This window comes from Falco punctatus, assembly GCF_963210335.1.
Source record: "Falco punctatus genome assembly, chromosome: 4".
Classification (NCBI taxonomy): Eukaryota; Metazoa; Chordata; class Aves; order Falconiformes; family Falconidae; genus Falco; species Falco punctatus.
This window is the reverse complement of record NC_137583.1, coordinates 68861805-68889752: the sequence shown is the minus strand read 5'-3', so window position 1 is coordinate 68889752 and position 27948 is coordinate 68861805. Positions and strand designations below refer to the sequence as shown.

Here is a 27948-nt window from a genome sequence, read left to right as displayed (position 1 = left end):
TCTCGCCTCAAACAAGGCCCTCCTCGCTTGTCTCCCCGCAGGGTGTCAGGGGAGAGCTGGCGCCTTCTCCGAGAGGGAAGGGCCGAGCGGCTGTCGCTGAAACCGCGCTCCCCGCGCCGACCGGGCCAGCGCCGGGGGGCCGCCGCCACAGCCCCGCCAGGCGGGCTGGCAGAGCCGGAGCCCCGCTGAAGGGCGGCGGCGGCCGCCCGAGCCCTGCCCCGTAGCCGGGTGCCCTGCCCGGTGCCGCGGCGCTCGGCGCCCCGAGGGAGCGGCGTGAGGCGAGGCGGCGGCCGCCCGCTCGGATGCCCTCCGCACCCCTGCCAGCGGCTGGCAGCGGCGCCTGGCTTCCGCGTCCGGGTCGCGGCGGTGCCGGAAGGCGTTACCGGCGCGGCGGGGCTGGGGGACACCATGGCCTTGCGCTGGTGGTGGCCGTGCGGCGCCTCCTCCCGCCGGGCGCTGCCGCTCGGCTCCCTGCCGCGCCTCCGCCCGCCGGGGCCCGGCTCCCGCACCCCGCCGCCTCCGGCCCCCAGCGCGGCGGTGAGTGCGGCGCGGCGGCGGGCGCCTGGAGGTCACCGGCAATGAATGGGGCGGCGGGGGGGCCCAGCGGGGCGTAGGGGTCGGGTGGTCGCGGCGGCGTTTCCCGCCCGGGAAGCGCGGCGGGCCGGAGGGCTGCGGCGGGCCGGGGGCTGCGGCCTGGGGGGAGTGAGCGCGGCGTCGGTTGCTGTGGTGGGGAAGAGCCTCTCGGAGGCTGCTCTAGGCGGGAGCGGGGAAAGCGATCGGCGTTAGAGCGAGATTGTCACCGTGCCTGTGTCAGGCGTAAGAGGAGGCCGCGCTGCTGTGACCCGCAGTGAGGTGTCCGGCCAGCGCTGTGGCCAGCATCGCGCTTGACCCCGTCTCGCAGCGTTAAGCTGCGGTGTGAAGGTGAGGGCCTGTCTGTGCCCTCACCGAAGGAGGACTAGGAGGAGATCAGCTACTTTTTAACAACGGAAAACGGTGAGAGGTGTGAGAGAGCGCACTTATGAAGGTCTCAGCCATGGGGCTGGCCACTGAAATCAGGAGGGAGTTACCAATCTGCGTAAGTTAGGGTCTCTCTCATTTGTCTCCTTGTCTGGCCTTTTTTTCATCCTGTACACAAGGAGGATGGAAGGGCATCCTGGAGCAGTTAAGGTGTTCTTGTTTCTTTCCCTGTGGCAGAGGAGAGACTTCAAGCTGCGTACAAGGAGATGCTGAGGCAAGAGGAGCAAGTTGGGGGAACGCTTCTCCCGTTCTAGGTCTCCTTGAGTGTTCCTGCGCAGGCATTTGGAAAGGCGGTTTGCTAATGCGCAGATGGCAGTCATTTAGGGCTGGGTCAGCCCCTGAGTCAGCCTGCACTCCAGACCAGGGCTGGGTAGTTCCTGGCAGCACTGCCAGAGGCAGAGAAGAAGGTGCATTCCTTTCTCAGCCTCTCTGTGCTGGAATTGTGTACTTGGGACTGCGCCTTCCGGCAGGCTCATGGCCTCTGCCTGCAGGGAGAGAGCATGGGAGATTGCTGGCCTTGGAGGTTAGGTTCTTGACATCTGGCAGGGAAGACATACAGGTGTAAATTATCATAAGCAGCAAGCTGAATTAAAATTGCTTCAGGGGAAAATGAGGACATGATGTTCTTCTGTTAGTGTAATAGTTTATAGAAACAGCTCCTGTCCTTTTCTCTGTGCCGGGACTGGTACAATCCAGATTTATCTGCAAGACAGGGAACGTTTGAAAATTGCACCTTCCACAAGTTCGAAAGCAAGGTTTCATTAGAGCAGTTCTGGGAAGTTAACTGATAACGCCTTCTGGGCTGGTCCTGGGAGGGAGAAAGTCCAACCTTCCTGAACAGAAGAGTCACTTCAAGTCAGAAGCCAATGTACATATTGGCAGTTCTGTCTTGTGTAACATGGAAGGAAATTATGCGACTCCTTTTGATGCTGGGTTGGTAAAATGGGGAAGTAGAGCAGTGCCGATGAACAGACACTTGTGTTTTGTAATCAAATGTTTTCTGCTGGTTTAAAGTTCTGTTAAATTAACTGTTTTTCTTTGTGCAGATGTGTCACTTTACCCAAAGAAGTTCATCTTTGTCATTTCCAAAAATATGTAATGTATTTTGGCGGTAAGTTGGAGGTTCGTACTGTTGTGTAATGGGTAAAGGCAGTTATTGGGTGAACTGGGTAGTTACACCTGTGAGCTGTAAACTTTGAAAATAAGGTTTTATTCGCTCTAGTACTCTAGTATGTAGCTGGATAATTCTGTGTAATTCTGATGTGGTGCTGAGTCTGAATCAAAGTCCTCCCTGGAGAGCAACGGGCAAAGCAAGAATGCCCCTAGAAATGCCCTATATGGTTCACTTTGGAAAAGGAAACATAATAAGAGATGTAAACTTCAACTCCAGGGAACATAAAAAAATCAGTCCTAAGCCTGATGCATCTTAATCCATCCAGGAGGAGTTTTCACCCTTTAATGATGAACTTTCACAGCATCATCATGCTACCTGGAAGTATGGTTTTAATTTATGTATATATATATGTATATATACATAATAATGTAGCTGGGTGTGCAAAGGAGAATTTTCAAATCCATGTCAGGAATGTTTTTCAGGAGTATACAGGAGAGGGAAGAAAGTAACAGAATAATTGTGGTAATGGAAGGGGAAGGCCTTATCTCCCAATGTATGCTATACTATCAATACTGTATTCAAAATTAATACATTGAGACCTCAGAAGACTTCTGTAATTTGCTAAGGGATGTATGTGTGTTATTTTTTGCCAAATGCTGCTCTTTGCCAGCTTCTGAAAGTCTTTGATCATCAATATGTAGCTGTGCTGTCCTTGCACCTTATTAGCTGACTGGAAAGAGTATTTTGATGCCTTCTGCTTACCTTTTAGCCTTTTGGTTAAATTTTGTCTGAGGGCAGAGGAGGAGGAGGAAGAAATGCTTTGCAGTGTTTCTGTTTGGGGAATCAGGGAAAGTTTGCTTTTAACAAAATTGCTCTCTTGAAAAGCACTGTCCCCAGGTTTCATCATACAAGTACATCCCACTTGTGCAGCTGCAGTAAGACAGTTAGTGATGAAAAATACCAAGACCCTTTTCAACTTGGTAGAAAAGACTTGAAGAATCTCTATGAAGATATTAAAAAGGTGAGGGATTTTGGTGACTACTCTGGGATGTTGTTGTGATTCTGATTTTAATAGCAACCACTGCTTTGTAAGATAGTTATTGAAAAAATATTCCTATGAACAGCTGTCTGAAACATAAATTGAAGGCAGAGAGCATTTCTACGTTTCTTATAGAACTAGAATGCAGTTTTTTTCTCTTGATTTGCACTGCTAGAATACATCATTTATGTTTCAGATTACTCATAGCAATTTTAAGAGCAACTTCAGCTTACACTGGGTGGAATGAATGCAGGCAGTAACTTCATGTGTGAATACTGTTTCGCTTACACGAAACAGATTGGCTTTGTGACTTCTATGCTGATATGTTATTTTCCTTTTAATAGGAATTACTTGTATCTACAGCAGAACTTAAGGAAATGTGTGATTATTACTTTGATGGGAAAGGAAAGGCCTTTCGACCAATGATTGTGGTGCTAATGGCAAGGGCTTGCAATATTCACCATAATAATTCCAGGTGAGTGGGTCACTGTTAGATGTATGGGCATATATCATACTTGAAATCTATAATTCTTGTGTTCTGGAAAAATATGCCTAGTAACTTTAAGAAAATAAATTGCTCCTTAGTAAAACCTAAATTTAAGTTCTGTTGTGAAGCTGTATTTTTGTAGTTAGAAGCGCAAAAGGAGCTACCAGGTTTATTACATGCTTCCATGTGTAAAATTGTGAACTATACTGCAGTTGTAACTGGTGATGGATAAATAATATTGCCAATTTCTGATACTTGTGAGACTTGTAGTCGATTTGAGCTTCTTGGATAAAGGCTTTTTTGGAACCTTTAGTACTCCTTGAAACTATATGGACTTAATTAAAAGTATTTTTCATTTGTAACCAATCCTGTAACTATTACACTCTTGTCACAGGTAAGAACTTTGCTGCAAGAAGAGACTTTCATAGGTGGTTTTTTTGTAATTATGCAGAAAAGCAGGTAGTATGATTATATTCAAAGCTTTGAGACCTTCAAAACAGCCAGATTCCTCCCCCCCGCCTCCCCCATCCCCCCAGGAGCAAGTGTCTACACTTTAAGATTCTAAGCTTGGAGCTGGTGTAAGCCTCATGTTCTTCAAGTTACTTGTCTTTTGAAAACAGTTTTAACTGAACAGAACATCATGCTTGCCCTGTACTCTATAATTCCTTGCTCTGGCTCATTGCAGACGCTTCTTTCCACACATTCCTATCAGTTGCTATGTTTGCATTTTGAGGAAATATGTTGGCTGGAGTGTTCTCTGTCTTCCAGCTATGCTTCCAGTCTCCCCTCATACAGAATTTCAAATATGAAATCTTTGGACCCTTGCCAGAAGTGTTTCTAGACTAAATTATTAGTCTTAAGGGATTTTCTCAGCTCTCCCATCATTTTTTCCTTAGCAGTAGGTTAATGCCTTGTTGGACTTGATTTCTGCCTCAGAGTGTAGCATATATTTTGCTGCTTAATATGGCACCTCTCCTGGTATGCCCCCTCCTATGTGTATAATTTCGAAGGAGAAAGCAAAACCTAGTTGGCAGTGTCCTGTCCTGTGTATGCCAATTCCTCTTGTTTTAGGAAAACATTGTCCAGGATTAATGAACTCTAGCCCGGTTCTGTTCTCCATTCAGTACTGCCCCTTGTCATTGTGTTAGAGGTAACAAAAGGAACAGTGTCAGTTGTGAAACTCCTCAGGGCAGGGATGTCCTTTGTCACAGCACTGTTTGACTTAATATTTTAGTGAGTGATCTTGACATGAAAAACAGGAGTGTGATGATGGCACTTCTTGATGACAGAATCGTTCTCGATGACTGGCTATCCATGGTGGGATGAAAGGAAGCACAATAAAATAGAAATTTCTGCTTGAGCTTGGAGGCTTGTGAGTGTCCTGTCCAGACGTAACCCCAATGTGATTTGCAGCCACTTTCTCTATGAAAAACCTTAAAGGAATCCTAGCATGCATGAACCATAGTATATCCACAGTATATCCACTACAGGAGTGCTGATACCCTTGTATATCACTCTTTGTAAAATCATGGCATGTCTGATCCACGTGTTCAGAAGAAGATAAGTCCAGATAGCATCAGGGATCGAGGGCAAAAGTAATTGGGGAAAATGAAGGACTTGTGGTCTACAAATTTATCAGGAACATGGGTGAAAGAGCTATTTAAGACAAAGGATGATGCTAAGAGGGTGGAAACTTAGGAGGAGACTTTAAACAACTAGGGCAGTGAGCGTCCTTCTGGTCAGAATAATGGGAAAAGTAGTTTTGTCTCATTCTAATGTGTAGCCTGAGAAGCTTATAAATGAAATTGTGTACTGTACATGCCATACCGAGCAGGCTGGAATTGATGTCATATAGTGTAGGAGGTGAGCAGTGAATCAAAGACAAGAAGTATCTGTAGAAAGAACTGATTTTGCCTTTATATGCTCAAATCATATTTGCTGTCTTTTGACATATGTATATGCTCATGGAGATATTCTTGTCCATGCATTATGCTGTCTTGAAACCATCAGGACCAGTTTTAAGACATGCCCTATAAATATATTTTTATATATATATACACACACACATATACATATATACATATACATATATATATATACACACACATACATATATAAAATAGATCTATAATGCCCCCCTCCAAGCAATTTCACACCACCAGTGAGAAAGCATGATCTCAGAGTTCAGGTCCTGCATATGCCTGAGGCAAGTGTTTGCTTTGCAGTAGCCAACCGTTAGCATAAGTGCTCTGATTTATGGATGCTTGTGTCATTTGGCAGCTTTTGTACATCTGTTGCAGCTTTTGTCAGCACCTCCAAACTATGTTTGATGTTTAAAAGCTGCCTCATTAATCTGAATGTTCCTTGTACAGGGACAGACTGAGTCACTATCTTTGTCATGTTGTTTTTAGAATGAAAATCTGAGTAGGGAGAACAGAAATGTTTCAGCAAAGGAAGAGAATGAAATCTCAGGGTACTTACCTTCCTCTTTTTTTTGCCTCATGCCACTTTTCTTTAAGCCTACAGTTGTAATTAAAATTCACATATGTTGTACAAGTCTTCAGTGTACTGCTTTTTGGTTCATGCATGATGACCAGTGTCTTTTGAGGGTTGGGTAGGCCATGCCAAAAGAATACATTTCCATATTGTGGATACCCATATACTGTGAGTTGATGGATTTTTATGGGCATTTTCTTCTCTTTTGCTTTTAACCTTGAAGCAGGCTGCGTTACACCTGCTTTGTATAGACCTATACTTCTCTTAAAGCAGGATTGCTTCGAGGTGACAAATTGTTCTTCCAATTTTTCACTCTTTATGAGGAAATTTGTGTATGTAGAGAAGGAAACACTGCATATTTGTAACTCCGCTACTCTGCTATAGACCTGAGGGAGAAAAGTACTTGCTTTCCATGCTGCTTCTCCCAGCATTTTTGTTTAAGATGTTTTTCCTCTTTCAGCTTACCATTTCTCTTAAAGCTTTTTGTCATTGTTTTCCTCAGTTAATATTTATTCTTCTCCCAGACTTGTTTTATTTGTTGAAGCTTTGGTTCCCACACATGTAATCAAAGATACTGGCCACAACATCTGTAGCCTTGTGGGATGAGCCAATATCCTGTGCTGTTCATCCCTAGCATTTTTTTTTTATTCTGCTGCTGGGGTATGTGTTACTGAGATGTGAGTTTCTGCTTCATCTTGCTGCATTCTCAACTGTCATATAACTTGCTGGACCCAGCATGATTTTGCCTGTTCTTTCATTTGATGGTTTCATTTTTTTTTTCCTTTTGTGCAGTCCTAGTAGAAAAAATAATACTCTTCCTTGCTTGGCTGTTAAAATAACAGGACATATATAACCTATCAATAACAACTTTGTAAGCTTAGAGGTCCTGATCTTATGAGGCTGTCCACAGAGACTTTTTTTATCTTCACAGAGCTCCACCAGAACAGCTAAGACTTCTCAAGTGAATGGAGGGGAGCACCCAGGTAGCTCTGCTTACAGGTTAGGTGACATGATTATTTATGTTTAGATTTGAGGAAGGCTAGGTATTTAGAATATGCTCAGCAGGTTAACTGTCCTTTTAGAGTGAAGTCACTTTATTGTAGTCATAACAAGGAGAGTGACAGTTGTATAAAGAATCTGAACCATTACAGAAAAGATAAGCGTCTGAAGCGTTCAAATCATTCTATGTTGGATTATTTTTTTTTATGTTGGATTTTTTTTCCCTTGAACATCCAAGAGTCTGAAGTCCAAACCTGAGTCTTTAGGTCCCTTTGGCAATGGCTTTTTGCTTAATGATAGCCACTTAGCTTTGTGTGAGAGCAAGAATTGTTGCCAAGAGTTTAAGCGGAGGTCGTGCAAACCCTCAATTTCACACATTCACTGGCATTTCTTCACATACCTTTGTGCAGAATTTCACAGAATTATCACTTAGCCTGACTGGATGCTTCTGTTTAGGGTGTATTCTCCAGAGGTGTCTGCAGATAGGAATTTTTATTTCTATTTCTGCAACCAAAATGAGAGAGACAAACAAATAAGAGAAGGCCAAAGAAGTACAGAGACATCTCATTAGAGAAAATAGCGAGCACAAAAAGGGGAAATAAATCCATTAGAATAGTGTGAGAAATACTTAAATGTAATGACCTGGCTAAACTCCATAGAATGTTTCCTAAAGATATGGGGACCTGCCAGCAGCCTTGGTTCTCCTTTCTTTCACTTCTCCACGGTTGTCAGATGCCTGTACTGTATGCTGGTTTTCAGCTGTTCTGTAATTTGCTCCTGTGTTAACACATCTGTTCTCTATGCTTCCCCCAGTTTGCAGTGCCATTCCGTGTCACAGACTGTGTTTCTGAAATGGTCCCTTTTTTCAGCCACAGGGTCTTAACAGCAAAAACATACTTTGAGGAGTGTGGTTGTAACACAGAAATTTTGCAAGTTCTTTTGCACGTTTCCTGTCTTTAAACTGGTAATACTTACTTCCGGGCAAACATATTGCAAAGCTCTTTGCTGAAGAGAGTAAATACTGTTTTGTGTTGTTTTGAGTTTCCCCCCATTGCTGCCCCCCACCCCCTCTTATTTTTTGTAGAGAATGTTTGGAGGTAGAGTTGTGCTTGGTTGTTTTTTTTTTAAACTCTTAAGACTAGCCTTGGTCTTGTTCAGTGTACATGAAACAAGTTTTGCAATGGAAAAGAGCTCAGGGTACTGTAGGTCTGTAAAAGCTTATCACAGAATCAAGCAGGGAGTCCTGCTGAAAAATAGAACATAATCAAGGGCTTAAAAAATCATATAATGCACTTACAGAAAGGTAAACGTAAAATTGTAAAAAAATCTTGTGTAAATTCGTATCATCTTGGGGTGCCTTTACTTTGAGAATGACCTAAAAATGGCATCTTTCCACTTCCTGGACTTGGGAGGACCCAGTTATCTATGGGCTTGAGTTACTGCTACTTTTTGCTTTTGTTTTGCAGGCGAAGCAGAATGAAAAATGGCAAGGAATGAGAAGGATCCTGTTTCTTGTGTGTTTTCCTTAAAATAGGCATGCTCTGATTCAGAATTACACTCACATGATGTTTGTAGGAAACTGTTGCAAATTTTTTTGGCACTGATGGGAAGAGCCTTGCTTGAGACCTTGCAGAAAGAGTAGTTTTAAAAAAAAACCTTCAGCTTAAATTATCACATTTGATACAACGTTCCGGGAACCAGACACATGAACCATGAGCATTCCTACGCCATTTTTAGTCATTGTCAGAGATGAAACGCACTATAATGCAGAACTTTTCAAAACCTGCTTTTGAAATGTCTATGCTTGTGCTGTCTTCATACTGCTGAAAGATGTTGGTGTGTCGGTGAGTGTTGCCATTTACCGCTACTTCCCAGCAGGAAGGCCAGTCTGCTGACATAATTAATGAAAAAGGGAGTCCCCAAAAGGAGACCAGTGCCTGAAAGAGGCTGGAGACCTTTACAGTTTTTTGAAGGTAAGTTTTCCTACCTAGTAACAATAGTTTATTTTAGAAAACTACTTACACTGAACTAGCATTTGACTAAATTACTAGTCCACAGTAAAACTTACCTTCAAACAACCGTGAAGGTTTCCAGCTCTTATTTTCTGTTGTGTAAAAGCCGCATTTTCACAGCCTGTGAGCCACACATTCTGCTATTGTTCAGGATGTTAGAACTCCCACTGACAGCAAAGCAGAGTTCTGCATAGAGGTAGGTGTCAGAACACAATGTTATGTCAGCAGACTGCAAGATGTTCTTTCATTTTGTGATTAATCACTAGATTTTAATAGATATAGGCAATGCAAGATGATTTTAAATTCCCTTCGGCTGAGCTGAAATTATTATCTTTTGTTTTTCTCAGTTCTTTTTCTGTTCTGCTGAAAAATATTGTGATTTTTTTCAGTTATCTGTGTACCAGAAGTAAGGTATCTATATATGAGAAGTAATTTTTTCTTTTGTTGGGTTTTGTTGGTTATTGGTGTAGGTGTTTTTGTTTTGTTGGGTTTTGGGGTTTTTTTAACATCCGTGTGGGCTTATTACAGCTCTGAGGCAAGGCTGACTGGGATAGCCATTTCTGGGATCCTGCATGCAATCCATGGTGAAAACAGGTAGAAAAGATGGTCTGGAACAAGGCAGTAGCAGTTGGATACTAGGGTAGATGGTCCATTGTGTGAGCTAGGTTGGCTCTTTTATGTTAATTTTGCCAGCCTTGTGCCCTAGATAATTGCTTCTATGTTCTTCCATTACCTTCTTTTCACGTAGTTTAAAAAATAAAGTAGTTGTAAACTACTGAGAATTGAATCATCAGTGTTAGATCTTCCCAAAGGCTGACTTTTCAGTAAGTGTTAGGTAGGTAGGGTTTACAGTTCTTAAGTGACGGCGGTGTAATTCCAGTTAATTCCTCGGGCTTTTGAAGAAACTCTGAGGTCTTAAGGTAATCAGATAACGTGAAGGATAAGGTCCATGAGTTATGTTTTTCAAACGTAGAATACAGGTTTCTGTGCCTGCTGATCTCTCCAGCTTGCTGGTTAGTTAGTACAGGTAAGCCAGCCTTGGAGGGTTTGTGATACTGCATCTTGCAGGTAGAGCAACACAGAGATGAGGAAAACTTAACACTCATCTACAAAGCTACCTGCTGTTCTTTTCTCTGCTGTTTTCCAGATTCCATCTCCTTGGAACCAAGCATCCTTGATGCTGTGCTATTCGTTGCAGTCTGGATTTAGAGGGATTAGAGTCACTAACTCAGGAATCTTGCAATACTGTTAATGCAGCAAGGCAGAAACAGGCCTAATAAGGATAGAAACGTCCCATTGCACTTACTCTACTAACGTGATCTTACTTTCTCTTGTCTTCCGAATTCCAGGATTGAAACAATGGGGTTCAGACCATGGAAAAGCTGCAACAGCTGTTTTCAGAGAAACATTTTTTGTTCGGTGTTTGTAGAGATTTCTTCTAGTGTATTGCAGCATATATAATTGACTTAATTATTTGACCGCTTTTGTTTTCTATTTTAGGGAGGTGCAAGCAAGCCAGCGCTCTGTGGCCATAATTGCTGAGATGATCCACACAGCTAGTCTAGTTCACGATGATGTTATTGATGATGCAAATTCTCGTAGAGGAAAAATGACAGTCAATCAAATCTGGGGAGAGAGGAAGGTGAGTTTACTATTATGTGTAAGAGTTGCCTTTGAGTTTCAGCAGAGCACAAATACCTAGGGGTTTTGTCACATTACTTTCCCTAGGCACAGTCTTGGGATATGCCAGAAAAAGTATGAAGTGTGCACAGGCTGTGGATGAGACAAATTTGTGTTCCTTTTCTGAACTGTTGGAAGCATTAGATAATGTATGATTGTAGTGGGATTCTTAGTGATTTTTATGTTCCCTATGCAATTCTTTGCAGTGCTGTTGGAATACTTTGAACTTGCACCTCATCCAGAACCCTGCATGTTACTCTGATTCAGTAATGAACCCGCAAAGCCTTTCAGTCAGCATGATTTTTTTTTTTTTTTGAGAAAGGTGTTTCTTCATAGAGCTTTAAAAGGGAGGCCTTCATCAGAAAATGCAAGGAAAGAAGTACACCGCTGACGCAGCAGAACTTACCATGGCAATTCAGAGCTAACATGGTGTAACAGTCACCTTCAAAAAAACTTCACAGGCAAACACATATTCAGATATTATACACAGGGAGGACAGCTTATATGGAAAAGTATAAACCGCTATAAGACAGGGATTAAAAAATTGTTCAAATTTTAATATTTCATTATCTTCTGTTTTCTCTCTGTTACAATGAGATATGTGTGCTTTTTGTAGAAAAAAACATGTGATGTGAGTAGACATGCCAGATAAACGAAGTAGTATTGTCTCTACTAACACTTACGGGAAAAATACTTAAAAGATCAATTCTTCTTTATTCTTAGGCTGTTCTAGCTGGTGACTTCATCCTCTCAGCTGCTTCCGTAGCTTTAGCACGAATTGGAAACACTACTATCATCTCTGTTCTAACTCAGGTGATTGAAGATCTGGTGCGTGGTAAGGTCTTTTTCTATTTTTACCTTCAGATTTGCTTGCCTAAGCAGTAAACCCACCAATAAAAACTACCATCTGTGCAACTTTTTAGGTGAATTCCTCCAGTTGGGTTCCAAGGAAAATGAGAATGAGAGATTTGCTCACTACCTCGAGAAGACTTTTAAGAAGACTGCGAGTCTTATAGCAAACAGTTGTAAAGCAGTATGTACGTCTGTCTCTTCTAAAGTTAACATACCATACTGTAAGCTTCACAGCTAAACTCCTAGTTATTGCTGTTTTCTCTGGAGACCCTCCAAAGCAAACACTTTAAGTGGTATTCTGCCAGAATGTGAATGGGTTTGAGATTGTACATTTTATCACAGTTCAGCTGTGTAGCCTTCAATATTGGTTTTCACTTTTTCTTGTCTGTTTTATATTCATACACATATTTATTGTTACCCTCACTTGAATGAAAATAAGGTTCACAGTGGCAGCCTTTAATTTATGAAATTCTGCAACTTTGAGACTGTTTTTAATCTTAGTTGATAATTCTTGAGCCTATAATTCGATTTTAAGTTTTCTTTGACATATGGTGCCTCTCAGTGGTGTTGAGTGGGTCCTTAAATGGTAACAGTGAGAGGAAACAACTAACTGTGTATACTTCACATTACATTGTAAAAGAACAGAAGCATGTGCTTCTTGATTTGTTTGGGGGTTTTAATTATCAATTGTTATATCCAACCCTATCTGTTCAGTTCTGTTACTTTATTACCAAAAAAATCTGATTCAAGATGGTGCTCTTATTCACATGTTTAGTTTTAGTACAGAAAATTGAGAAGGTGGGCAATAATCACACCCCAAAAGAGTTATAGTGGGTTTGTTTTGTTTTTTTAATTAAAGGTGGTATAGCTGGTGTTTGCTATAGCAAGAGGGAGTTCTAAGAGAATTAAACTAAAAAATCTGTGTTAGTGTTAGTCATCCTTTCTTCTCAGAGAACTGGTACATTTGTGCATACAGCAGTTGAAATTGCTTAAATCAAAAGGATCATATAGGAGGAGAGACATAGATTTTGTGGGGAGGGAAAATATTTTTCATTCTAGTGGGAGGAAAGAAATTAGGTCTTCTGGATTGATCGTATTAATGTCAATATGACCCTGGCAAGAATTTCCCTTTGCAATTTTTCATTTATATTAGTGGGCAGTTGGACTAGTAAGGAGCATCACATTATTCTGCTACCCCAATAAAAACATACATATTTTTATATTCACTTTGACAGTCTTCCTAAAAGAACCTTCACAGACAGAATAAGAAATCACCTTCCCACTGGGTGGATTCTCCTTACAAATGTGCTATTTTGATTTTTTTCCTTTTCATAATTCACAAGAGTTAAGGATTTAAGAACTTCCCTCCAGATCGTGCCTGTGATGCTGGTGAAGGGTGTGTTCAGCTGCTTTTCTTCTAGTGGTTGTTCTGAGTTGTTCCATTACTGAATCGTTGGAATTTTACATGCAGTAAAATTTATGTTATAAAAGAAAAATGAAAGGGAGGCCTGTCTATGGCCAAACCATACTTCTTGCACATAGTAGGAATGACTGGTATATATGTGTCTCCCTCAGTTTCTTTTTGCATGGATTAGGAGAACTATTGATAGCAGTGAAAAGGGGACTTTGTTGTTTGGAATTTGTTTGGGTTTTTTTAGAGGGGATGTTGGGGTTGTTTTTGTTTAGATAGTTTTGAGTACTAAGGAAAAGGATGGAATCAGAAGGGAGTTCTGTTTTCTGTAGTGAAAGGTATAAGCAGGATCGTCAGTTCTGGCTTGAAAGGAAATTCAGTTGGGGAATCAAGAGTATTCACATCTTGTTTTCAGGGAGAAAGCTAAGGAAGGAGTTAACTGGTTTTCAGAGCATCAGTTACAACTAGGCTAGTGTGTCATTATAAGCCCTTCAGTTCCTGTTAATGAAGGGAAAAAACCAGTGATTTGTTTCTGGGCACAAATAAAAGTATTTACTGGAAAGAAGATGCTAAACAAGTTCAGGTGGCATCGTAGATCTATCATGTCATGCCTTAGAGATGGAAGAGTAGAGTATTCCTGGAAAAATGTCTAAACAAGATAATAGATATTCATTGGTCTAGTCCTGTGTTAGATACCTTCTGCATCGCCAAAGCATTACTGCATTTAAATCAAAAGTCCTTTGAGGTAGAGGAGTACTTTTTTTTGTGAACAGAACAGTCTGTTCAAGATGTTAGAGCCATCCCAGTCTCCAGTTTATTTCTACAATAGTTCCACATGGGGGAATGTTGCCAAAGTGGCAGTCCAAATGATATGTTCCAAAAGGAAATGGTGGCAAATGGCCTAGAGGGTCACTGGAGCCTTAGTTACTGAAAGGCATTTTTCAGCAAAACGCGAGAGGTGACTTTGGTTCAAGAATTCAGAAACAATAAAGCTGAAGTGGAATTTCTATTCGTCATCAGGCAAGCTGGAGATGGCAAAATACGCTGAGCAGGTTCTCCTTCTGTCTTTTTTTATCCTGCTGTAATGTGAATACCTGACCCTCATAAAGCTGTTTATATTTTGCACAGCATACTTTCAGAAGAGGGATTAAATCATGCCCGTTTCGAGATAAGTGTAAAGTTGCACTAGAGATTCTTGATTTCTCTATTAGGAGAAAGCATGCAGCCTCCCCGTGTAAGGCAAAGCTGTGTATGGAAGGTCTGCCTTAGGGACAGAAGAAAAGGTCAGAATATTCTGCAGCTCTGAATCCACCTGCGAGCTCCTGCTTTAACTAGCAGTTTGGTGTGTGCTCAGGGCTCTATCAGAAACACCTACCAGGGTGTGGAACCTGCGTCTAGGAAGATCAGACCTCTGACCCCCACCGGCACAACTGATCCCCCCAGCCCAGCTAGGAAGGCAGAATACAATCAAGTCTAATGACAGATGTAGGGTAATAGTGTCAGGAGCATCAGATGTTATGGATAGCCAGTAAATTTCCTTATTTATTATTTAAAATACAGTAACTCCTTTGGGGGTGTTTCTTCTTCGTGTTTGCTATGGAGATGATTAGTGTAAATATAACACAGATATTCAGACAGATAGTCTTAACTTCTGTAAAAGTACAATTCTTCATAAACAAGTACTTGGTTAACATGTTAAAATATTAATTTTTTGAGAAAAGGTCAAATGCATGAAAATGCAGACTCAAGATGAGATAATTGTCTGCTGGGGGCAGGGGGGAGCTTCTGCTCTTCCAGGTAGGCCTTCCAACTCCCTTGCCAAGAGCAGTTACCAAAAAGGATTTGAAGAACTTGGAGGAAAAGTCAGCAGCGTGCCCTGCAGCAGCAAGCACGTTCTGGCCTGCATCCCTCCCAGTGTAGCCAGCACGTCAAGGGAAGCGACTGTTCTCTGTTGAGCATATGTGAGACCTGAAGGCCGGGCTCCCTCGTACCAGACAGACATTCACGTGGTGGAGTGGGTTCAGTGAAGGGCCACTGTGATGGCTGGCGCTGGAGCAGATGCTATGCCAAGAGCTGGTTTTAGCCTGGAGTAGAGAAGACTAAGGGGGAGTCCTCTTGCCCTCTCCAGCTATGTAATGGGAGAGTGTAGAGTGTATGGGGAGATGTGCAGTGAAAGGACAGGTTGTACTATGGAAAACTTCTATTAGCTATTAGGAAAAATTTCTCCATGAGGTTGGTCAAATGCTGGAACAGGTTGCCCAGACAGGGTGTGGGATCTTCATCCTTGGAGATGCTCAAAACTCAGCTGGACACAGCCCTGAGCAACCTGATCTAACTGTGAAGTAAGCTCTGCTTTGAGCAGATGACTGGACCAAATAAATTCAGAGTTCCCTTCCAACCTAAACTATACTGTTATTCCACTGGAAAGAGGAACAGTGCTCCTGTCTGGAAAAACTGGTAGGTGAGCCACAAATGAGAAGGCAAGATCCTGATTGCTTCAGGAGATGGGCATGAAGGAGAAAGGGGAAGATTTTTAGATTTAGATTTTCCTTTCCATCGTGTCCACAAATCTAGGAGTGTGAGAGCAAACATCTCTTGCACTGTTGATACAAGCATATCCCTGCCCAGCAGCAGATTTTCCTCTCTGACCTGCAAGAGGCACTGCTATAGATGTGCAAGTGTTTTCAACTCCAGCTGCCACAGTCTCGCATAATAACAGAGCAGGATGTATCTACCCAGAGCTGGTAACAGAATAATTTATGGATATGAAATTCAGTAAAGAGGCAAGATTGGTTTATAGTCTCTCATGTAACATAAAGCAAGAGAAACCATTTTCTATTTTTAAAAGTGTGTTTGAAATAACGCCAAGCAGACTGACTGGCTTTACTGAATTCAAAGAACCTTTCTAAAGAATTTGTACCACTTGGTATGAGGAAGGATTTTTCATTTTTCATTAGAATTTAGTAGAGGACAAGTCTGAATTCCTACAAGATTAAATTAGTAGTCAACCAGTCATATCAGGGGAGCTGTATGATGTTTTCAAAGGGTGAACTTTATCATTGAAGCATATATCATGATATATAAACATATATCATTCTATTGACATTGTTATCCTGATTTGTATTTGTAAATGCATGCGATTATCCCATTATGGCTGCAGTTAAACTTCATCACGAAGAGTGACAGGCTGGCTGGGACAAGGCTGCCTGCCTGCATCCCAGGGAGAGCCCTGATGAGGGCAGTAATTCACAAGAGCAACTTGAGAAATTGGCTCCTGAAGGAACTCCCTGGTAGCGAGACCCGGTCATGTTGCAGGTTTACATGGTCAGAGAGTTGGTCACTTGAGGTGTGATAGGCATATTAATCTGGATTTATTAATTTTTTTTGTCTTCAGAAATATTCATAACCTGAATAGGAGCTATGAAAGTCTTCTCTTACAGAGATGCAAGAATAAATGTTGCACTGATTAATTTTGCTTGTGTTACATTCTGTAACTCAACGCTTCTGTTTTTTTTAAATGTACCTGTACTGCTGTGATTCTTCATGTGGGTAATGGCTGTGTCCCCAGAAAACTGTCTACCTACAGGAATAGCTTTGCTCTGACCTTTAAGATCAAATGAGAAAGCTCTTCTCTTTACATGGCACTTCCTTTCCCTTCCATTTGCCAACATCTGCCCATTCTGACCCATCGCCATAACCAGGATTTTGTCACTGTTCTACTGAATTCCATATTTTAATTCTTCACATGCAATGTGGTGGGAGGTAAAGATTTCATTGAAACAGGGTAGATGCAGTCCTCCTGCCTTGTTGGTATTATTTGATTTATACTACAGAAGCAATCAAAAGTTTGCTAGGCATGGTACAGCAGTAGGTGGTAGCTCTTTGGGGCAGATACTGCTATTTAAGAGAAGCATCAAAAGGAGGATAAAAGGGCAAAATGATTGAGTTTGATAGACCCTAGCAACATCTATTTAAATACCATATTTGCAGCTCACTGTTTTAATAGCCTTCAGGATTTTGTATGATTAGATTTAAGTAGCATTATCTTCCTGCTATCCTGTCCTCCTCTTTTAAACAAAATTGGGAAATGTGAGATGCTGTTAATGCCTCAGGCATTGAGATTCCTCTGGGATTTAACTATTAGATGCAGGCTACGCCTGGGACGTGTTCTGATGCCGAGTTACGAAATGCACTGATGCATGAAATAGTCTCTAATCTTGTGCGAGTTGCATTGCATTTATTAGGACATAATGTTGTTTCTTACTTCCATCTTCGTGTTCATCCTCAAAGCTACTACTGGACTCACTTTTACTTTGGGCTTGGTTTTCGGTTTTGGTTTTGGGGTTTTTTCTTGTAATGATGCTACCTTACATAGTTTTAAAGAGAAATTAGTGTGGAGAGATAGATATATACACACACCTATTTTTATGTCGTGTGGCTTTCCTAGCATGCATTTTTAGTCTTGCATTAAGTAAAATGTATCTTCACTTCTCACTCCTCCAGTTGGTCACAGCAGATTTAGAATGTCTGAACCAGGATGGATTTTTGCCCCCTGTTCATAATTGCGTTATTGAAGCCTGAAATAAATCTGAGTATTTAAATATAACCAGCCTCATTTTGCAAAATGTATAATTAATACATAAATGGAAAAGCGTAAGTGCTCTTATTTGGAGCAAGATATTAACTCTCAAATCTTAGTTTGCATCCTGTATTTTAGCTTTGTGGAGTTCATTCGGCAAAACTTCAGTCTCTCAAGTAGTTGATTCCTTTAGCTGTACTCAATTAAAATGTCTTGTTTATTTCAGTTTAGTGACACTTGGGTCTAGTTCGGTGTACTTTCTTCATTCACTGTCTTTCCTTTGCCACCAATTATCCCTCGATACCTTTGTCTGCAAGCTTATCAGCTCATCTTCCCGAGCAATTCAGTTATAGTTAACATCACCCTTAAAAATAATTTTATCTCAACTGTCCCCCCTATCCTGGGTGCAACACATCCAGTTTTGTGGATCTTTTATGAGGAATGTAATTTCCATTTATCTGTTGTCTGACCTCCAATTATCCCCTGGCTGATTTATATATGTAATAAATCTAATTCCCCTGTCACTGGACTGTATATGACTACTAGCCTGCATGTGCAGTGCATCCACATTTCTTCACTCTTCATCCTTACATCATAATTGCTGTCTGATAAATATTTAATAAAGCTAATCTCTTCCAGACTTGAAAATATTTTTAATACTGCATTGCTGTTCAGCCTTGTTTTCTAATAAGCTTGGCTGTTTGTGTGTATCCACTAACAGAGATAAGCAAGAATGTGCTACTGAGTCAGCTTTTTTTCCGTTCCCAGACCCCAACTGTCTGTGCTTGCTGTGTCACACCTATGGTCAGAGACTAAAAGTGAATGCTAACTAAAGCTTTCTATTTACTTGGTTGTTTTTTTTTCTTTTCAGGTTTCAATTCTAGGCTGCCCTGATCCCAAAGTTCATGAGATTGCGTATCAGTATGGAAAAAATGTTGGCATAGCTTTTCAGGTAGTGCCTTTGTTGAACTACTAAAGGGAATCTAAAATGTAAACTTTTCCAGAGTCTTAGAAATCAAAGTGGGCTATCTTAATCCTTTATAAATCTTCTCTTAACAAGGATTATTCTGTATTTAGTTCTTCTTTAAGAAAAGAAAGTTTTAAAATAACCTGTATGTTTATCTCTTTCCAGCTAATAGATGATGTGCTGGATTTTACATCGTGTGCTGACCATCTGGGGAAACCAACAGCAGCAGATCTCAAGCTTGGATTGGCCACAGGCCCTGTCTTATTTGCTTGTCGACAGGTAAGTCAACACAAATCTATTTCCCCAAAACAAAAAAAGCGTACGCTGCTCTTTAACAGCACACACAGAGGTCCAGCTCAAACAAGTCTACAGTGTGAGTGATGAGCATGACCTGAGCACATGTGAAAAATCAATGCGTTCAAGGTCAGCTGGATTTATTGTGGACATGGATGTTCTTTCAGACTGAGAAATACCTTCACACACAAGTCCTCGTACCATTAGGCCCTTGTATCAAAAGCAGCACTAGTCTTTTGCTGCCCCAGTTGTTCAAGTGCTTAACCTTCCCAAAGGGGCAGGGTATTCAGAGAGTTTCTGCAGGTTTTCAGCAGGTTATTCCTATGTAGCTTCTTGCTTATATTCTTTCCCCAGCCATCTTGTTCTCCTCAGGCTTGATTATGTATGTAGGATTTTTGCCAAGTTCTGGGGTTTGCATCCATGCTGGGGCCAATAACTGAAACCTCTGCCTAGCTTTCAGGTGGGCATCTCTATTTATTAGATTTGATCTCTTCATCTGTTTGTCCTCGAGTCTTACCCAGTTACAGACATGGGAAGCTTTCCCTTCTGAAGGTAAATGTAATAGTAGTTTGGATAGGAGAAAAAGGAGTATCATAAATAAAATAAGCTTAAAATTGGTCAAGATTTTTAGGGGCTTAAAAATTATTTGGAGGAGTACAAGGAAAACAAAAGTGCCAGCAGCACCAAAGGAAACATTAAAATAGGGGGGAAGAAACTGGTTTAACGCACCTTGCTCAAGCTTCTGATTCACTTGAGGAAAGACCTGGGACTTAAAAGGCTTTCCTTCCTACCAAACTCCACAGCATGATACAAAAATGGGCACAACTCATTCCAACAGAGCTCTCGTCTGCGATCTGTCATCGGAATTGCTCAGAGCTTGAAGTGGGAGAAGTTTTAAGTAATTAAAAAAACCCTACAACTTTATGACACTTACTTCCCCCTGTCTTAAAGAGCCTGGGGTGGGGGAGATGGAATGTATGCAGGTGTTTGTTTCCTCATCCTCTGGGCATTTACAAGGACATGTATCTCAGAAAAGACAGGAAAGCAGAGTATCAGCCACTTAAGAATGCAGACGAATGCATACGAATGCATGCAGAGAACAGCGTCTTCCATGTTCTCAGTTCCTCCCCACAGGCTCCTCTGGGAGATTCACAAACTTGTTCTTGAATCATTATTTCAGAATGTGTTCATAAGCAGCAGGATCTTGTTAGTCATGAGCAGCTGGAGTTGTCTAAGGAACAGCAAGAGACAGGTACAAAAGAAGATGCAATTTTGAAATGGTTGGTTTGTGCATGAAAGAGAAACAAGGACATGTTGCAAATACTCTTGATTTTGGTAGAGAATGGGTGACACTGTCTTGTGGGTGTTGAATATTCCAGGTTTTTTAATTAAAACTGTTCTTTTATTCATTTGTTTGGGTTGGCTGCCTCTGACTTTCAATTTCATCTGTCATTTAATTAGCTTTATAACAAATGAGTTCATAATACAGAAACGCAAGAAAAGAAAATCTGTCGGTCCTATTTTTAAATCTTACTTGTTATTTGTAGGTCACTTTTTAGCACTTTTCCTTGTTTATATCTTTGCTAGATGGGAAACATATGTTTTTGCATTGAATGATAACTTGACCATCTTGCAAAGTTTTCCGCATTAACCGGAAGGCTGCTTTGCTGAAAATTTCCTGCTGTCTTCAAGAAACTGGAAGCACAGCACTACAGACTTAAGTGATACATAAAGAAAGTATAAGTGCTAAAAAAATCTGGAGCTTCAACAGATACTTATCTGTGCTGCTACTAAACGATGTTTCATCTATTTGTATCTGAGAATATAAAAACTCCTGAGCTAGGACTTGAAGATAGTCCAAAAACGTAGTTGTTAGTTATAGGCTGTCTTTTGTCTTGAAATTATGGTTACTGCTGTCCTGCGTACCCTTTAATATATCTGGTAATCCTCATGTTGTCTTCTTGACAAACATACTGTAATGTGCTCCGGATCTTCAGTGACAACGGCCTTTTCTTCTTGTCCTCTCCCCTTCCTCTGAAATACATTTTTGTGGATTAGACTATTAAGGAGAGGCCTTTATACAAAAAATGTTCAGCTTTATGTGAGACCGACTTAATCAGTAATTACGGTTAGTTCACTCAAAAAAAACCCCCAAAACCCAACCTTTTTTTTTTTTAAGGAAGTACACTAGTATACGCCAAGTGTAGAGCTGCTCTTAAACTATTGCAGATAAAGAACGAGGGTTCTTACTATAAGCATTCCTGTCAAATGCTTATATACTGCCCGTGAAATCTCCAGAACTGTTAACAGCTTTGCATTACAGGCTTAAGGATTTTTATATCCTTTAGTGCTTAAATATAAAAAGTGAAAGCATACACATCCTGTATAATTGTACATATTAATAATATGAAAATGGATATTAACATTGCAATTAAATTGCCATTACATGGCAAGAAAGCTAGGATCTACAGAAAGCCAAGTATGAGTCACCAATAAACTTCTAAATGCATCATCCAAGGAGACTACCTGTGAGTAACAGGGAAATGTCACAACGATGAGGAATGCTACATATTTGTTCCCTAACAAGTTTGTAGATCTACAGCTTCGGGACCAAACGTGTGCAAGGAAAGCAGATAATTGTTTACAAGTGTATGGGAATAAAATCATCTTTTGTTTGACTATAACCCTTTCAGACAAGACGAACAAACACCTTTTTCCTTTGAAATAAATCTGCAGAGTAGCTCCTTCAGTTGTGGCCTTGGTTTGTTTGTGAAGCACCAGGTTTTCCTATTTCTGGACTGTCTGAAGAAAGCACCTGCATGTTTAGATAACTGATGCAGTGACTTTCTCAGAGAACTGACTTCAGTTATCTACCTGATTTGTAGGGAATTGTGTGCAGTACTAAATACAAATTCTATGCAATTGAAAACAAAATAAGTTTTTCTGTTATAAAAATCTGTTCTGAGCTTTCCAGAGGTAAAGCCTGTGTATATAAACCACCAGAGCAATGGAAAGCGTAAGTGGATGTAACAGTCAAAGGTATCATGAAGGGGTTAACAGGTTTAATTGTGCAATATAGCTACAACAAACCTGCTGAGTTCTCTGTCGTATGTGTGGGAGAAGGGGTGCTGCTTCTAGGTGTGCCAACACTAACCATCATTGTTAACGTAAGATTACCTGAACCAGATTATACACCTGCAAGTAGCCACAACAGAAGTCACTGCACTGATGAAATGGCAGGCGCTAACTTTCACTACCAGCTGGCTACAGCCAACAGAGCTAGCCAGTTTTAAGTTTTAAATGCTTGGGCTTTACTATACTACAGTGCTATGCACATTGCAGGTATTAACCTATAGCTACACCTGTAGTAACAACAGTGGCAAGGGAAGAGGTCTGTACTTTGGTTCCTTTTTGACCTTAGCACGGCAGGCAGCTACATGAAAAACAATTCACAAGCAGTGCAAAACTTTCTCCCTTTGTGCTTAAGTTTCCAGAAATGAATGCTATGATAATGAGACGATTCAGTAAGCCAGGAGATGTTGAACGTGCTCGGAATTACGTGTTGCAGGTAGGACCGATACTAAATATTTCATTCTGGAAGCGCTGTCCCTGCTGAAATCAGTTTGAAATTCATTGCCTCTGAAGTAAAAGGGCAGGGCTGCATTTTCAAATACACATTAAATAGCATGCTGTGTACAATACTAAGCTAAAAACAAGACTGCTGTCTTCAGCTGTCTTACTGGCATGGTGTTTTAGCAGAAATACTAGGTACTGAACAGGTGCCTTCCCCCCCCCCCCCCCTTTTTCCCCCCCTCCAATAGTATGAAGTCTATGTAATAGAAGTAAAAAGCTCAAGCATGAACTCAGTTCCCTTACCTGAAGAGTAGGTGTATCCAACAACTGGTTTAAGTTGCATGTAATTACCAGTCAGTCTTACGGAGTGTGCACTGCAGTTACATCAATTTTAATTGACTGTGGTCTGAGAAGACCAAATAATTGTGCAAAATTAACACCTATTTTTTCAAGACAGCATATTTTTTCTATATATCTTTATTTAGAGCAGGAGAGAAGATGTTAAACTGTTAGTTTCTAATTCTACTTAATGGTTATTAATAATACTGTTGTTTTGTAAGTATACCTAAGTTTAGCATGGATGAGTCTTAGTATTTTGACACTTCGGGGAAGAGATGTAAGGTTCAATGAACATTGAATGAATCCTCTTCCTTTCCCCTTCAGAGTGTATAATTAAGTGTTCAGGGTACTTACTGACCTTAAAACTTCCCCCTGTAACCAGAAGAGACAGAAGGCAGGAGGGAGGCTGACCAGTTACCCATTACCTTTAACTGTCTTCTTACATAAGAGTGATGGTGTGCAGCAAACAACCTACCTCGCCCAGCGCTACTGCCATGAAGCTTCAAGAGAGATCAGTAAGCTACGGCCATCCCCCGAAAGAGAAGCCCTCATTCAACTGACGGAGATGGTACTCACGCGAGACAAGTGAGGGAACTCCTTCCACTCGTTCTGGCAGCTACTTACCAGACTGTGCCTAAATTTATTTCAAAAGATACTTGCTTCCAACACAGGCTACCAAAAATTATTTTTTTAAAAACATTTTTTTTGAAGTTCTACTTTTTTTTAAAAAAAGCAGAAGTTTAAGGTGTTTTATTGTGGGAAGCCATACAATTCAGAGCAAATCAAACTGTGCTGTACAATTGTTTTAGTGGAGGCTATTAATTGGGGGGGGAGGGGGGAAGATGTTTACATGTTAATGCACAAAGGCTGCAATGAGAATAAATATATATCAGCGTATGAGAACTGAAGTTGTTCCAGATTTCACTTGTCCCCACTAATAAATAGCGCATGCATGTTACTCTCTGGTAAACTCTGTGGAGAGAGGTGGTTTGAATGCTTTCCTGGCTGTTAAACTACATAATTACCTGACATTGTATATGCGGAAATTGGTTTATTATAAAAAATACTGTACGTAGACTTTATTTGGTTATATACATCAATAAGTAGTTTTCCAATTCATAATGAAATGCAGGTGTGCTATGGGTTGCTACTCGCTAGCAGTTTACAAGATGCAGAATTTGGGATTGCTACAGTTAAGAAAATGAAATGCCTAGTATTCCTAACTTACGCTAAAAATGAATGATTCAACAGCCAATCAAAGCTTCCACTCCATCACTCATTTCCAGAGTATGTTCAACACCCTCCTAGAAGTCTGCTTTGAAGTCCCAGACACATTCCTCTTACAGTAATTATCCAGTACTACCGCATTCCTTCTCAGGTTATTTAAGCCACAGAATCTGTGGAACCGGGAAGTACATCATCTCTATCTGTCTCCGCCTGTGATCCCTTAACACAATGGCACCGTTCCTGTCATGTTCGGTCCCCCTTTGTCGTATCTTGAGGACAGCCTGCCATCTCTGCTCAGCTGGGCACATCACCAAGCCAGATACAGTTTCCACTGAGAAATGTCAGTTAGAGATGGTGTCCAACATACTGCATCTAGGTAACTAGATTCAATCAAGAAGCCTTGCTAAAATGAATTCTGGAAGAAAAGAACTTTTAAGAGTATGTATAAATGTGTAATTCAGGTTTCATATCTAATTTATTTGCCCTCTGTCAGTGATAAAGTCACATTACAAACATTTGCTTTTAGTACATTGCCTGGGATAACACAGCCATGGTTTCGCTACGTTAGCATTCCAAACTTCTTTGCCAAGCCAACCAACAAAGTAATGGACAAGACCTTTGGTTCACTTATATATTTATGAATGGAAAAAGTCATAATGTAAATTTACTCATTAAAAAAACTTGGGTACAAATTACACATACATAAGACCACCCATTTTTTGATTCACATGGACACCTTAGACCCAAACAACTCATTGTAATAGACTTTAGTGAGAATACTCCAGGTAAAGATTACAACAATTGGAAGCATCTTGGATTTTTAAAAAAGTATATTTCAATACATAAGTTTGTATGCATGCTTTAAACAAATATAGTTCAAGAATGAGCAAAGAGTCTAAACAAAAAGTAATATGACCAGCACTAACATTAAACTTCTCATCCAGATTTTAATATGTTAGTCTAACGTAGTGTTAGTTACCATGCTGTACTGAAAAATGTAATGGCACAATCTGATCATGGTTCATTAAATATTATACCCTACTTCCCCAGAATATTTAGGCTGGTCATAAAATTAACAATGCATAAGTAAATAAGTATAACCAGTTATAGACAGTTGCTTGTTTTACAAATTGCCATCAGGTAAGACATACTGTCTCCAGAGACTTAGAGAGATGGACATTCAATCATACCATTAAAACAGTATGGCCTAAAGAAATGGGCACATTTTTTTTCTTAAAGTATATTAAGACAATTCTGTTAGCTTTTAGTTACCCCTTGTAAATAATCATGGTATGACTGAATACAAGACCCAGCTTTAAAAAGCAAAGGATTTTAATCAGCATAGTGCATGATTGATTCAACATAATTCCCAGGAAACAAGCCAGTTACTCGATTGCAAACTCCTTCATACCAGCCATCATCATTCTTCTTTATCACATAAATGATTGCACCCTCCATAAACGACAGCTCATCGTCTTTGTCCTTTGTATAGTCATATATAGCAACAACTGTGGATTGAACAGGGACATGTTTAACATTTTATTAATAACATCAGCATTAACATTTTTTCAAGTACAGTTATTTTTTAAATGACTAGCTTGCTGTCCTGGGATTCTCCATAATGGATTCACATGCTTTCCCTGTTGAAAGTTAAGTCCAGAAAATGAAATTTCACTTTTCTTGCAACATTAGCTACCAGTAAGAAGTGGGTGGTCACTACACTGAACACTCAAACTGTTGGCAGAGAGGTACAGTTGACTGCGACACAGTAAAGTGGAGCTTATAGACACTTCAGAGCTGAACTATGAAATAACTGGCTCCTTGAGTGTGGCAGTCATTTCTGGTCAGATTATCTCAAAGGTATATAGATCCCTGTATAGGGATCTCTTGATTAGAAAAAGCCTAAAAAAAAAATAACAAAAATTTAAAAATTCATTCTGTAGGAACGGACCAACAGGGGAAAAAAAAATTTCTACACGATGGCCCCTGCAGCTATCTAGCATGTACTTCAGCATACGATCTTGTAAACATAGCTGCTTAAAGCCACCGTAGAGAAATGGATGGTCTTTGCTACAGAGCTTCTATGGGATAAGGAGTTTTGGCATTACTTTTCAAGGAGCTGCAACGTGTGCAAGTATAGGAGTTACTTTAGGACAAAGGAGAAGCAACCTCAGCTACTTTTCAGTACCTGCTTGGTGAATACATTACTCTTACCAACCTCTAGCTCATTATGCGCAATTTAACAAAGCAGAGATCCCCCAAGGAAAGTGAATGTCACTACCAGTAATACTGGAATTAGAAACTACCACTATGAATACACAAACCTGGGACATCACAGCCTTACCCTTCTCAAAACAGTTAGCATGGATTTATGCAATTGATCAGTTTTATGAATTCCATGAACCTACTATTATACATACATATTCTCAGAAATCTGATGTCTTAATGCCTATCAAATAATGATGCAGTTTATCAGATCATGAGAGAACTGGCAACACTGCTTGTTGACAGAATGCTCGCTGTCAAACACAGACAGCTCTACAGGCAGGAAACCAGCATCTCAATTATTCACAAGACTACGTTTACTATATGGGCTCATACCTAAGCACAGTTTATACTCTGCTGATCCAGAGCCACTGGTAAGTCTCCAAGGAAGCCTCACTACATTTCATAGCTGAAAGTCTAATGATCCACTCTAGCTATCTAGTTTGATGGGATAAATACAGCTCCAACTTTCCGGCCTTTTTGCAACACGATTTCTAGATGACTGCCCAGCAATCCTGAGGTAGCTACGGACACAGTCCAGCAGCTCAGTGAAGATGAAAGCCATCTGATTTACATCTGCTTCTCATAACGAAGGAATTTTTTTCTATCCATTCTAGAATGCATGAAGGTGTTTTATAATCCTTCTTTGGCAGGCTTGTATTTTATTGCACTAGGTGTATACGCAAACTAAGAAAAGAATGGTTCGAGTTCTGACTTGGCAGGGACAATGACTGTTTTCTTCAGACCCAAGCTAAACTGTTCATTCCCTTCAGACACCATTAATCCTCCAATACCGCAGTAACACACAGTTGCAATGCGTCCCTTACCTTTCTCTATATAGTTTTTAGGTGCCCAGGCAGGATCTCCATCTGCATAGGGATCGCTGTACTGCACCACAGCAGCCTCCTCATCCTCATAATCCACAGGGGGTGGGGGTGGAGGAGGAGGAGAGTCATCAAACATAGGCATCTCATCAGGAGGCGGCGGCGGGGGAGGAGTCGGGCTATCAGCAACTAGAAACGTTTGGAGATTATTTTTTTTCTTAAATCAAAACAGTGTGGAGATGCAAACAAACCTGAGGCTGTACACTGTAAATAAAAGGGGCGGGGGGACACCACACATAGCATGCACTATAATACCATGCACTGATTAGAAACAGAGGCTTTGTATTAACAGCTACAACATACAACTACATTTGTTATTAGTGGTCAGATCTATGTATAAATGCTTCTAGAGTCAAAGCACATGCTGCAGGGCATAAGCTGAACACCAGCAGGGAGGAAAGCTTCCTGCTCCGATGTCCATGCGCTGAGGGGCTAGCTGCAGTGGTTAGCTATGGAAGGACTCCGAGTGGCACCCTCTGAGCCAGGCAGCAACAGGCCTCTGGAGTGGACCAGCAGCTTAATTACTTTTTAACAAATCCTTTGTCTATAACAATCACCTCAATTTATTTCTGAAAACTGCTTCCTTGGATTCGTGCTCTCTCAGAGCTAGTGTTTAGGGGACAAAAAGATCTGGTGTGGATCATAAAAAGGGAAGAAAGAGACTAGCGTTCCAAGATTTAACCACGTAAGAGAAAGCAAAGTAATCCTTCTGC

General features: G+C 40.8%; 2 protein-coding genes across 14 annotated transcripts in view; one reads left to right on the top strand and one right to left on the bottom strand.

The window, feature by feature from the left end:
- Positions 1 to 283: 283 nt before the first annotated feature.
- On the top strand, positions 284 to 23762 carry PDSS1 (decaprenyl diphosphate synthase subunit 1). Of its 3 annotated transcripts, none has more exons than XM_080386034.1 (11): positions 284 to 537; positions 2064 to 2128; positions 3017 to 3152; positions 3515 to 3645; positions 10665 to 10806; positions 11568 to 11679; positions 11768 to 11877; positions 18558 to 18638; positions 18819 to 18932; positions 22435 to 22515; positions 23308 to 23762. In XM_080386034.1, exons 1-11 carry the CDS (start codon positions 409 to 411, stop codon positions 23446 to 23448), a joined length of 1242 nt encoding a protein of 413 aa, XP_080242160.1. In that variant the 5' UTR covers positions 284 to 408; the 3' UTR covers positions 23449 to 23762. The 3 variants fall into 3 exon arrangements, with proteins under 3 accessions (XP_080242160.1, XP_080242161.1, XP_080242162.1); XM_080386035.1 differs by having other exon boundaries at positions 23184 to 23314; XM_080386036.1 differs by lacking the exons at positions 284 to 537; positions 2064 to 2128; positions 3017 to 3152; positions 3515 to 3645 and adding an exon at positions 9026 to 9125.
- Positions 23763 to 24898: 1136 nt separating this feature from the next.
- ABI1 (abl interactor 1) overlaps positions 24899 to 27948 on the bottom strand; it is an 81660-nt gene continuing 78610 nt past the window's right edge. For all 11 annotated transcript variants that reach the window (XM_080386005.1, XM_080386010.1, XM_080386009.1 and 8 more), the window contains 2 exons: positions 27179 to 27364; positions 24899 to 25594 (listed from right to left, as the gene is read on the bottom strand). In XM_080386005.1, coding sequence (XP_080242131.1) covers positions 25419 to 25594; positions 27179 to 27364 — 362 coding nt within the window. In that variant the 3' untranslated portion in view covers positions 24899 to 25418. The remainder of the gene's footprint in view (positions 25595 to 27178; positions 27365 to 27948) is intronic.

Bases quoted from the DNA above. Each gene is read 5' to 3' on its own strand.
- PDSS1 (XM_080386034.1), top strand. From the start codon at position 409: ATGGCCTTGCGCTGGTGGTGGCCGTGCGGCGCCTCCTCCCGCCGGGCG. The intron at 538-2,063 runs GTGAGTGCGGCG...TTCTTTGTGCAG, and splicing joins CTCCGGCCCCCAGCGCGGCG to ATGTGTCACTTTACCCAAAG. The intron at 2,129-3,016 runs GTAAGTTGGAGG...TCTCTTGAAAAG, and splicing joins ATATGTAATGTATTTTGGCG to CACTGTCCCCAGGTTTCATC.